Here is a 12,150-nt window from a genome sequence, read left to right on the forward strand (position 1 = left end):
TTTTAACCATAATTGGTTTATTTCACTGGCATGGGGGCTGGGTGCTTGAGTCGTCCTTATCATTGCTTCATCCTCATCACGACACGCAGGGCACCTACGGACGTTAAATCAAAAGACTTGCATCTGGCGAGCCAAACTTGTCCTCGAACACTTGCAGCACTAAAAGCCATATGCCATTTCATTTCATGACATTCATAGATCTAACAGGGGTATATGATAGTGTTTCCAGGGAGAAGGTGTGGGAAACTATGGTCAAAAAGAGACTGGGTACACAACCTGAAGAATTGGTGCAAGCAATGTACAACAACTGCATCAGCAGAATGAAAATGTACGAAGAGAGGGGAGTGGCCCATCACCTGTTATGTTTCTATCGGCTATGGATGAAGATCAGGAGGAGGTACAACAACAGCTGAATGTACTGAATAGAAGGATTGAACAATGGGGATTGAGGATCAATGTGGAGATCAGCAAGACAATGGTGATGTGTAGAGGAAGTTAAAAAGGAAAAGAGGCTATCAAAACTGGAGGCAAGGAAATGGAAATCTAATCAAATTTAAAAATCAGTATTTCTGGCCTTTCCCACCCTTTTTCTTCATACAGTAACATTTTGTCATGCAACTTAAGGTATGGTTTCCTGGAGAGCGTCACAAATAACAAAAGCGGAACAGAACAGACTGAGATAGTGTGGACGTGTAAAGTGCATGAAAGAAGAAAGACTAACAAGGCAAGCACTGGAAAGACAGATGACAGAGAGAAGAGAGGACAAGGAAGACAGAGATTATGCTGGATAGACTCTATGAAGAACGGCATAGGACAACGGAATCCAGAGTGGAACACAGTGTGGATGAGGAATGGTGGAGATACAGGACAATGTGGAGAGGAACCATATTTGCCCCCACTTGATGTCACTGGAAAAGGGGAAATGCTGATGACGATGGATGAAAGTGTAAAGGAGACGAAGGAAGTACATGGAAATAGGGAGATGAAGTTATTACTATCTGCAGACGATTCTGTGGTGTGGGGAACAAATAGCAGAAAAATACAGGAACATCCTGATACAATGAACGTGAAAACTGAAAAGTATGATATGAAAATCAGTGCAGAGAAAGGCAAAACCAAGGTGATATCAAGACTAGAAAGACAAGGGAAAGGCATTGTGCTAATTGGTGGTCAAAGCCTTGAAATTGTTGATAGTTTGAAATATCTAGGGAGTGAATTAATGCAGAATACACGGGTGGATATGAGGATTAGCAAAGAGGGTATACAAGGGCAATACATTCTACCGGAGTGTATGAAACCTTGTCTCGAACAAGGAAGTACCAAGGAATGCAGAAGATACTTTATGTATTATGCAACCATATTGACTTTTGTGGCTGAGACGTGGACAAAAGTAGGGAGGGGAGTGGAACTCAAGCCAAAAACATGACATACCTAAGAAGTATGCCAGGAAAGACAGACTGGAAAACAAAGATGAGAAAGAAGATCGAAATGGAAAACCTAAATGCCTAAATGAGATAACTGATAGGAATATGGATATGCACACGATGGAGGAGAAAAGAATACCAAAACAGATAATGTAGATGAAGTTCCGAGGGAAAGACAGTGAGAGAGAAACCTAGAACAAGTTGCGCAAACCACTCTCAAGCGTCAAGCCATTTCAAAGTAGCACTACTCTGCACGAGCCGCTTATAAGCGTAAAACTTTTTCTGAACCGTTCTGCCGTCTATTGCGTGTTGGTTGTGTGTCTTGCTGATCAAGTGATCACAGAATTCGGAAGGGAAATTGCTTTCAGGATCACTGCCTGTCCTGCCTACAGCACACTGGTCTTGCATCTAGTAGGCGGTGCAATCAGCATGGTGACTTACAGTGGTTCTGAAGACAAAAACAAATTGAAGGATTTAGCCAAAAATTATATTGCAAGTATATTGTTAGGTTCAGAAGATAGTGATGTTGATAGTAACGTAATTTTATTGACCCGAGTGGTGGCAATAATGCAGAAGATGGCACAGGTGACGGTGATATTGTAGAGATTCAAACAGAGTGGGTGGAACTTGGAATGGGTAGCGCAAAAGACTTATTTACTGCCGATGCTGATTTGCATGTACACTTCACGAATAACTCTGAACCTATGGATATTTTTGAGCATCTGGATGTAATGCTACATGAAGGCCAATACAGAATGAAGAAAAATAATTTTCGAGCATTTCTTTTCTGATTAACTAGCAGAACTGATAGCGTGCGAGAGTGTACATGTGTATTTCGATATTTTTTATGTCTCATGTTAACTTTAAATACCTGGGAAGTGTAACTGAAGAAAATGGAGGAAATGGGATGGAAATCAGAGAAAGAGGAAGGTGTACAAATGAATTCTTTAAGAGTGTGGGAGGACTGATATGGAACAAGGATGTACCACAACTATATGAAGCAATTATCTACAAGAATTATGTTGTGCTAATTTCAACGTATGGATCAGAAATGTGAAGGAGAGGGATAAAAGCAGAATACAAGCAGTGGAAATGAAGTTTCAAAGGTATCGAGTAGGTTTAATAAGAATGGACAGAGTAAGAAATGAGAGAGTTTGGGAGATGGTAAATGAGGTAACCCTACAGGAAAAGATGGAAAAATCAAGGCTGCAGTGGTATAGACATGTTAAGACAATGAGAGAAGAGAGGATACCAAGAAATGTTAGAAATGGAGTTGAAGGGAAGGAAACCTAGAGGAAGACCGAGGGACAGATGGCTGAAAGGTGTAAAGAAGAGCGAATTGGACGAGAGTGGCAGAAGAGAAGTGGTGGATGGGCAGAAAATGATGGAGAGGTGTATGTTCCAAGCAGACCCAGCCTGTGGTTGGAAACTGCTCCAGATGATGATGATGATGATGATGATGATGATGATGATGATGATGATGTTAACCTTGCCCAAGTGAAAACAGTATTCGTACTTGAGGAGGGAAAAAATTACCAAAATAAATTACTCAATGGATGAAAAATAAATACTTGGTGAAGGGGTTGATGATCACAGCCATTATGCGGGTGCTAAGACGACGATAATGAATGTGAGAAGAGGAAGAAGTAGAAAGTGAGGACAAGGACAATCTCCACATCTTCATAAATATGAGAGGAGAACACAAATAATATACAGCTGACAGGATACTTACCTTTTGGGCAGTGATGCTACTGCCTGTCAGTACATATGTCAGTACCGTAAGGAATATGGCGAGTCGGGTAACACAAATGTAGAATGAGGGGATGATGGAGTGAACATAGGACATCTTTCTAATGACAGCCATTTCTTTCCTGCACACAAAGAAAAGATTATACTAATTACAAACAAACCTCAAACAAATAACAAAAACATACTATACTTTTTAGAAATGACATGGGATGAAACTCATATAAACTGAACCTGAAGTGTTCAGAACAGAAAAGAAATTGAATCTGAAGTATTCTGAAAAAAAAAAAAAAACCACCCATGAATTCAAATGAAATAATACCACATACACCATATTCCCCTGAATCGGGAATTCAAAAATGATTGCTACTTTTCCCGAGGTTCCTCAAGTTACAAGGACAGCAGAATATGACAAAATAACAGATCATTGAACTATATAAGATATTTTACCATATAATCATTTCAAAAACAAAATAATACACATTAATCAAGACCCTAAAAATTAAGAAACACCCAAACAAAATGAATTTATAAGAAGGGTATAAAATCAGCAATTCTTGGGTGGCTATCATACATAGATTAACAGATGCAGACCACAATATAAACACGCACGACGAACCTCAGGTTACATAACAGCACGGGCAATTTCCATCACCTGGCCGTGATACATAACATTCCAGAACTCTCACGAGACAGCCACGGGCTTACGTCAACCACAGAGTGTACTTCTCTCATAGTTTGATTGCTGCCCGGGAGATGATTACCTTGGCTGCAGCCGAATAATAGCCTTTGGTCCATAGCACACGGGGGAATAGAGAATATGTGAGTGTGGCTAATTGCAATAGTGTTTCATTTTCTTCATTTAAAAGAGTCCGAATTTTTTTAATTATCTTTTGAAAAACTTGAAAACCTTTGTGAAAAATGCAACTAATTTTGAATAAAAACTAATGTTTTCCGCAATTCTTTATAGCACTTTTTGTTTTGTTTGGAATTACGAATTTTTACAAAATTATGCACACACAGGTTAAATACACAATAACCTCTTTTTTACCTTGAACACTTTTCAGTTGATAAATTATCCTCTAATGAAGCACTTAGTGTTAAAACAATGCATATTTTAATCATCTTTCATATACTTGTCCATCTTTACACTATAGGAAGTAAAGAAACAAACGTATAAAAAAAAAGAGATAACAAGCGACACGAAGTGGTAGAACTACCACCTCAAAACTTGCAATGCATCAAAAGAAAGCTTTTATAAAACTTCACTGATATCGATATCACATATTATCGATATTTCAAGAGAGTAAAGGCTTCAGTCTTTTTGGTGGTATTACTTGTGCTGCCATCGTGCAGCAGGAATTGAAGATACAGGCAAAATAGAAACGAGGCCAACAGATCGGCCCCCAGCATTTTCAGCAGCAGCTCGCATGGCCGACAGATTGGCCGCCTGGCACTACAAGAGTTAATAATGGTGGAAACTACGTTGAGAAGTAGAATCCAAGGAAAATAAAATGTTTTCAAAATAATGTTATGTTTCTTTGAAAAAAGTACCAGCACTTAACCTTAGAATTAAAGACTCTCTCCTAGGGAGATGGTGGACTGTTTCATCACGTGCGATTGTCTCTCAGAGAAACAGTCTCCAAATTCAAACTTGACTTTATCGTAAATCTCCAGATGGCATTAATGTCAAGTCGTCTTCCTTTTGAAAGCTTTTGAAAAACAAATAACGATCAAAGACTATTATTCGGCTGCAGAAGTGGAAGTACTTTCATGTTTTTTCTCCTTTTTAAAAAATTTGCTTTATGTTGCACCGACAGGCATAGGTCTAAAGAAAAATATGTAATTATTCTACCTCGGTCAATACAATATATGAGACTTAAAGGAAATTTTTAAGTAAAATCACATTAAAGGTACATGTTTCAGCCCCCACTGGGTCTTGATAGCCTTGAGAAAGAAATATAAATTTCATAGAACACTAAAATTTACCACACCAAAATTCCATATGAATGATTAATCTTGAAGTCTTCTAACTTCTTGTAACATTAAAAAACATGACCAACAAATCATATAGAAGAATATATACAAGCATTCATTCTTGAAGTCTTGATGATAGATATCAATATGAAAGATAGCATCAAAATTACCGGACTGTCCTCTAGAAAAGTCTTTAGAAATTGACAATTAGAAAAAAAAATGAAATGAAATATGCTGTCAATGTGGAAAAACAAAAGAACGTAGCAAAACATGAAAGTGATAAACTCTCAAGCAGATCGGCTGTTGATCGTGGCAAGGGAGGGGGATGAGGAGTCATGGGAGGGAGAATTATGAAATGACAGGTCAAGTTGTGCGACATGATGTTTTATCAAGGTCATCTTATAGTGATGATAAGATAGGAAAGGGCTAGGAGTGGGAAGTAAATGGCCATTGCCCCAATTAAGGTACAACCCCAGCATTTGCCTGGTGTGAAAATGGGAAACCATGGAAAACCATTTTCAGAGCTGTTGACGGGGGAGTGGTTCGAATCCACCATCTCCCGAATGCAAGCTCACAGCTGCACAACCCTAACTGTATGGCCAACTCGCTTAGTACTTTCACGTTAATATTGAGGTTGCATTGAGCAAAATGGCAGTCATGCAATTTTTTATTTTTTTTTAATAGTAACTAACAGAAATAACATAACACTGGTTCCTGAGTATTGAAGTAAGACACACTGAACTTTGTGGGCATCATGTTTCTGAGACAAATTGTCTATGAAAACATCCTTTTCTAATGCAGAAGAGTCAATTTTTTTTTTTATAAAAGTAATTTTTATGATTACTTTAATATAATGAAAATGCCCTTTTTTTTTTTTTTTTTTTTTTTCCCCTATCAAAATTATATAGATCAGCCTTTCAGCTTTATATTGGTGCAAGATAAGGTTAACCCTAGAACTGGTAATGTTAAGTCTTGTGGTGGCAGTCAAATTTAGCAGCATATACTTGCCGAAATAAAATACAAAATATCCGCAAGATATGAAATAAAACTAAGACGTTTTATACATCTACCTAAAGCTAATACACTGAGGATTCTCGTGGTGACACAAAAGTGTCTAAATGTTTGAACTACAAAAATGTACAATCTGTTCAAAAAATGTAATTCCTAAATTCAAAATAATAATAAAATTTCTGATCATACCTACACAAAACTGGAACATGTCACAAACAAACTGAGATATATATACTCCGCACGGCCTTACCTCTAAATTGAAGTTTCGCAAAACAAATGAGCATCGCCTTTCCTCTGTTGCCAGTGCGCTACACCCGCAAGAACAGCTGATTAAATACGACCGCGGTAAACAGCCCTCGTAAAATGTAATACCGTACTCAGAAAAACTAATGAATATGGATTGAAAACAAATTCACAAAAAAAAACTACACTTACTAACAACATCTGACACTAAAAGAGAATATATTTTTAAGAATAAAAGAGAATGAGGAAATAACACATCACTCACCGCAAACGGCTGGCACAGAAAGAGGTTATGGCCTACAAAGGGAACATTCTACTGATCTCAGAGTCACTGGAACCCTCCAACAATATAAAAAACACACTAATTACTGAAGGAAAATGCAAAAGATAGCGAACCGTACCGAATAGCATACACGCTGAGCGAGGTAGGTTAACCACGTGGTGAATGTAAATATTAGAGTTGGCAACTAGGTTTCGAGATCGTGCTCTGCCGATATAAATCGATATGAATGGCAGCTTGGGATTAGTTGGATGTCTATGCTTCAGCGCATAACCACGAGACAGAGCCAAAATCTGCCAAAACGTCAATTTACAAGTAGAGCCGTACGGAATATAGATTGTTGTCAATTTATCTGTAATGCACCAGTAGATGTTTCATCACTCTGAGAAAATATTAGGCAAAATGTATTGGCATGCAATAAATACATAATAATGTTATTTGCTTTACGTCCCACTAACTACTTTTACAGTTTTCGGAGGTGCTGAGGTGCCGGAATTTTGTCCCGCAGGAGTTCTTTTACGTGCCAGTAAATCTAGCGACACGAGACTGATGTATTTGAGCACCTTCAAATACCACCGGACTGAGCCAGGATCGAACCTGCCAAGTTGGGGTCAGAAGGCCAGCGTCTCAATCGTCTGAGCCACTCAGCTCGGCGGCATGCAATCATTTGGAGGCGTAACATTAGACGTTGTTTTGATAGTCTGCTTTATGGGAAGTTCGTAATCACATTCACTTTATACGATATTTGATGCAAAGAAATAGCTGATAAACATTCCAAATTTGATTCGGAATCCGTCTGTTCATTCTCATTAACCTCAAAGTCAGATGCGTTACTTTCATCTTCCACTAAATTTTGCACTTCATAACTAATCTTCCGTAAAGAAGTGAAAATGCCATATTTATACACAAACTAAACAAAAAAAGTACAGAATCAGTCAAATAACAATAAATATACAGGAGTAAATAACTTGCACCGAACGGAAAATTATGAATTAAAATGAAATAGAATAGCAAAGCAGAGCCTGTAAAGGTTTGTTTACAAACACTACAGAAATAGCGCTCGGATCGTAAGAAAACTGCACTCATTTATTTCTGTGAAACTGCACCAAGGAGGTTGTAAATATGAATGAAACTGAACTCACAGCTGCTGTGGACATCGAGCATGACAAGAAGTAGATTGTCATGACATCTGTTGAAAATGAAGAAATTACGAGAAGAAATATGAACATGTCGATTATTCAACAGTGCCACTACAGCAAGGACCAAAGTGTTCAATATTGGACAGTTGCCAGTTCTAGAGTTAAGTTATGATTATGATATGATTTCAGACAATGTTTTCTTTTATTCTGTGCATTGTGGAAAATTACTGCAACATTTGAGAGACAAACCTGAAGCGGTTCTCAAGTTAAAAACATACCTCATATCTGGACAAGGAAATGCGCCAAGAAAAGAGAAGAGATTTCTTCCAACACAGTACTGAATTCACTGTGAACAGCCATTCACTGTTTACTGGAGCAAACACAGTAGCATAGATATGCTGTTCCAACAAAATTCAGAACCAGTTTGGAACCGACTCTAGCAAATCTTGGTCAAGGCCAAGGACTGAGAATTCTGAATGTGCACATTACATTTGACCAATTTATAGTGTGGTTATGTACTTCAAATTTGAATAATGAGGTCATCCACCATCCGTCATCAATTTTTTCATAATGTTATTTGTAGATGGTGTCATTAAAGTCCAGAACTGTAATTTACAAGTTCCAACAAAACATCACCAATTTTCAGTTCTAGAAAGAAAATTCATAACAGGTTCAGAACTATTTACCAGAACACACATTGGATACACCATGCAACTTTGTTTTCTTACGTTCGAGCTCGAGCAACCATGTCTGCGAAAGGTTTCTCCCATGTATACATCTTGATCACTTGAATACCGGAGATGATCTCGTTCATGAGCCTCACTCGATCATCAGTCAGGACAGCAGTACGTAATCTATACACCGAAGACATTTTGCCAAGATAACCTGAAAAGACAAAAGAATTCATGGCACTGTCACAAAAATACAAGATTCAAATATATTTATACAATTATGTGCAAATTGGACTTTAACTCTGAAGGCAAATCATAAATATAAACAATATATGGTGCCGTATTTCTGCGAACTCAAGAGGAAGTTTTTTTCCCCTCAGAATCTCATGTGAAAAATAAACGGTCGTCTTGCATTTGCGACCTAACAATAATGAACACCACTGGCAGCTACCACAGCAACCAAGCTGCTTCTTTTCACCTCCCGCGCATGCACACGAAACTCGTTCACTATCAACGTCCGCGTCTTTCTTCTATATTGCTAGCCACGACAACCGGTTGTACAGTGCCTCTGTGTAATGTCGCTGATTTTCGGAAAATAGTGAAGAGAGAATGACGTTCTATTAGCCTCTACAGAAATGTTTCTCAGATCACAGAATGGCATCAAAACATGCGAGCCTTAGAATTCTTAGAAAGGCTAAGTTTACTCAGTGGCAGAGTTATAATACATGAAGACAAAGATAGTCTAAAAATGTGTACTGTACAAGAATGGCATTCATATGATTTTTCAAAGTACTTTTTAAGCCTGATTTAATTTTTTTTTGCAGGAAAAAGTGGGAGTCGTCTTGGATTCGGAGAAATACGGTAGCTCCCTTCTTAAACTAGATTATAATGAAATTCATAACATTCATACATTTACAATGATGTCTGTAGGAATGTAGTGATTAAAGGCAATGTTATCACATAAAATATTCGATCAAATGAAAAACCGCACATTGTTTCACTTTTAACAAACAGTACTACGGTGCCGATCTGACAGTCCATGGAATGACCAGGCTGTAGACAGCCATGAACACTCCTCTGCCATTATTTCATTAAATGTGCACACTGCTCATTCCAATCAGCGCCTCAGAATAATAGGGATTGAGTAGCTGGAATACTATGATGAACCAGTGTGTTACGTACCAGTAGTATGAGAAAATTTATGAACCAGAGGAATGACATGCTAAGGAAGAGAGAGATTTAACTTCCCATCTACTTCCTGCTAATATTCACGCGGGCTGTTATACTCAGTACGCAGCAGTCCATCTATCGCAGATGAGTGGAAACAGAAGACACAAAACCCATCACAACAAACAATGGTCAATGTAATGTTATTGTTGATCAATTTTATGAGCTCTGTATTTTGTAGGCCTTCACATTTAATTTTGTTTTGACTGTGATATTGGGGCGTCTTACAAAAATATTTTTATGGCGTAGACTGTAGTTCCTTATTCCCTGACTTTACGTACCAATTTTCATTAAATTCTGTTTACCCATTTTCTCGTGACTCGGCGCTGATAGCCGGTACGGTGGAAATATATGAGACATAAATGATCGGGAAATTTTATACTATATAACTTTAGTTTTGTAGTATTCATCGATAGGACCACTGATAACATAAATACCCGAGAATTAAATTTTAGGCCTTCCCCTAAACCACCATTTCACTCCGCCAATAAAATTATTTATAGCCTAGATTGTAGCGACTTATTCCCCAACTTTACATACTAATTTCCATTAATTTCTCTTCAGCCGTTTTCTCGTGATGCATGTATATACATACAGACAGAAATTAAGGAAAATTAAAAAGTGCATTTCCTTGTTACTGTGGATACGACCGATAAAGAAATACCGTTCTTTTTCAAATTCTGAGCAATGCACAGACAAAACTCTTGTTTTATATACATAGATTAAACTGCCTCTGTGGATCAGTGGCAGAGTGTTGGCCTCCAGATCCCAAGATAGTGGGTTCAAACCTGGCAGAGGTAGTCTGAGTTTTGAAAGGCGGAAAAAGTCCATTTGACACATTTGGTGTTTATCCAAGAAAATGTATTTAAAACTCAGCCATAGACACTCAAGAGAGATTTGGTTTACTCTACCATCGAGCAAGCCTAGAGTAAAACGGAAAGTCAAAACTGAGGAGCAGCCAGCCAGACAGGATAAGATTAAAATGTCTGCACACAGTAACTGAGGCCATAACGATTATTATTATTATTATTATTATTATTATTATTATTATTATTAATTTTATGAAAATTATAAAAGTTTCTCTTTTGGCTACTCTCTTAAAGGTATCTGAACACAACATCAAGGTCAATGGAGAAACCAGTGATAACATTCAGTACACACAACACTATACTAATGGCCGGGAGCTTGAAAGATCTACATCTTTTTCTCTTTGGTTTACAATCTGATTTACGTCATATTGACACAGATAGGTCTTATGGCGACGATGGGAAAGGAAAGAGCTAGAAGTGAGAAGGAAGCGGCCGTGGCCTGAATTAAGGTACAGCCTCAGCATTTGCTTGGCATGAAAATGGGAAACCACGGAAAACCATCTTCATGACCGTTGACGGTGGGGTTCGAACCCACTATCTTGCAAATTTAAACTGACCCAAACGGCACAGCCACTTGTTCGGTATCTACAATTTCTTATATTTAGATTGAAGATTCACAGCTTATATTAATAGGCATGATAATATAGCATTCGGGCTTTTGCTTTATCAAGAAACAAGGAGAAATTATTTATATTTTGCTGAGACTTTGCTCTACATCTTCAGAGGAAACACTCTTCTGTTCACGAGGGAAAAAAAAAAACCCCACGCACACCACGCCTTCCTACCCACTTATATGCTGTGTGCCAGTGGGACAAAAAGCCCAGCGTGAGCAAGACTGGTTTACTGTAATAAGAAGAAAAGGAGTAACAACAATAAAGAGCATTACATGTGATAAACTTAATTGTGTTTCCACCTAGTCAATAAATACAAAAAAACAAAAATCCATGGCACAACAGCCCCGAAGGGCCATGGCCTACCAAGCGACCGCTGTTCAACCCAAAGGGCTACAGATTATGAGGTGTTGTGCGGTCAGCACGGCGGATCCTCTCGGCCGCTAATCTTGACTTTCTACACCGGAACACTAACATATTTTACAATATCAATTTTCAAAAACAATTTTTTATTAGATTGTAAAATATAACTAAACTCTTTGCAACAGGAGAAAATAAAGTAAGCGTAAACAAAACCACGTGACTTCGACTGATTCACACTTCTTGACCGTCTTCGTCCACCAATTAAGTAGTCCATCTCTAAATTTAAAAATACGAGTTGTTTCTGAAAGTTTGAAGTTTAATGCACAAGCTATTGAATGCGAAAGCGTTTTATTGATTGAAAATTTTATTATTGTAATATGCTTCTGGTCAATAACTTAAATGCTAGGGAAACCCCTGAAAAGTAGAAAGAAGACTATTGTCTTAAACATATTTACAGTAAAACCTCGTTAATTCGAAGTCGTTGGGACTCAAAAATCGGACTTCGAATTAAGTGATTTTGAATTAACCGCCGATTCGCAATTCAGAAGTACCAACCCTTGCCGCGTTACAAAATATTCCTATGCCCGTT

At 37.9% G+C, this 12,150-nt stretch overlaps 1 protein-coding gene across 4 annotated transcripts in view; it reads right to left on the reverse strand.

The window, feature by feature from the left end:
• The window catches only part of LOC136885551 (ATP-binding cassette subfamily C member 4), a 403,879-nt gene that overhangs the window by 179,567 nt on the left and 212,162 nt on the right, over positions 1 to 12,150 (reverse strand). For all 4 annotated transcript variants that reach the window (XM_067158182.2, XM_067158180.2, XM_068230366.1 and 1 more), the window contains 2 exons: positions 8,549 to 8,705; positions 3,157 to 3,295 (listed from right to left, as the gene is read on the reverse strand). In XM_067158182.2, the coding sequence (XP_067014283.1) occupies positions 3,157 to 3,295; positions 8,549 to 8,705 (296 nt within the window). The remainder of the gene's footprint in view (positions 1 to 3,156; positions 3,296 to 8,548; positions 8,706 to 12,150) is intronic.

The sequence above is a fragment of the Anabrus simplex genome, chromosome 14 (genome assembly GCF_040414725.1).
Source record: "Anabrus simplex isolate iqAnaSimp1 chromosome 14, ASM4041472v1, whole genome shotgun sequence".
Classification (NCBI taxonomy): domain Eukaryota; kingdom Metazoa; phylum Arthropoda; class Insecta; order Orthoptera; family Tettigoniidae; genus Anabrus; species Anabrus simplex.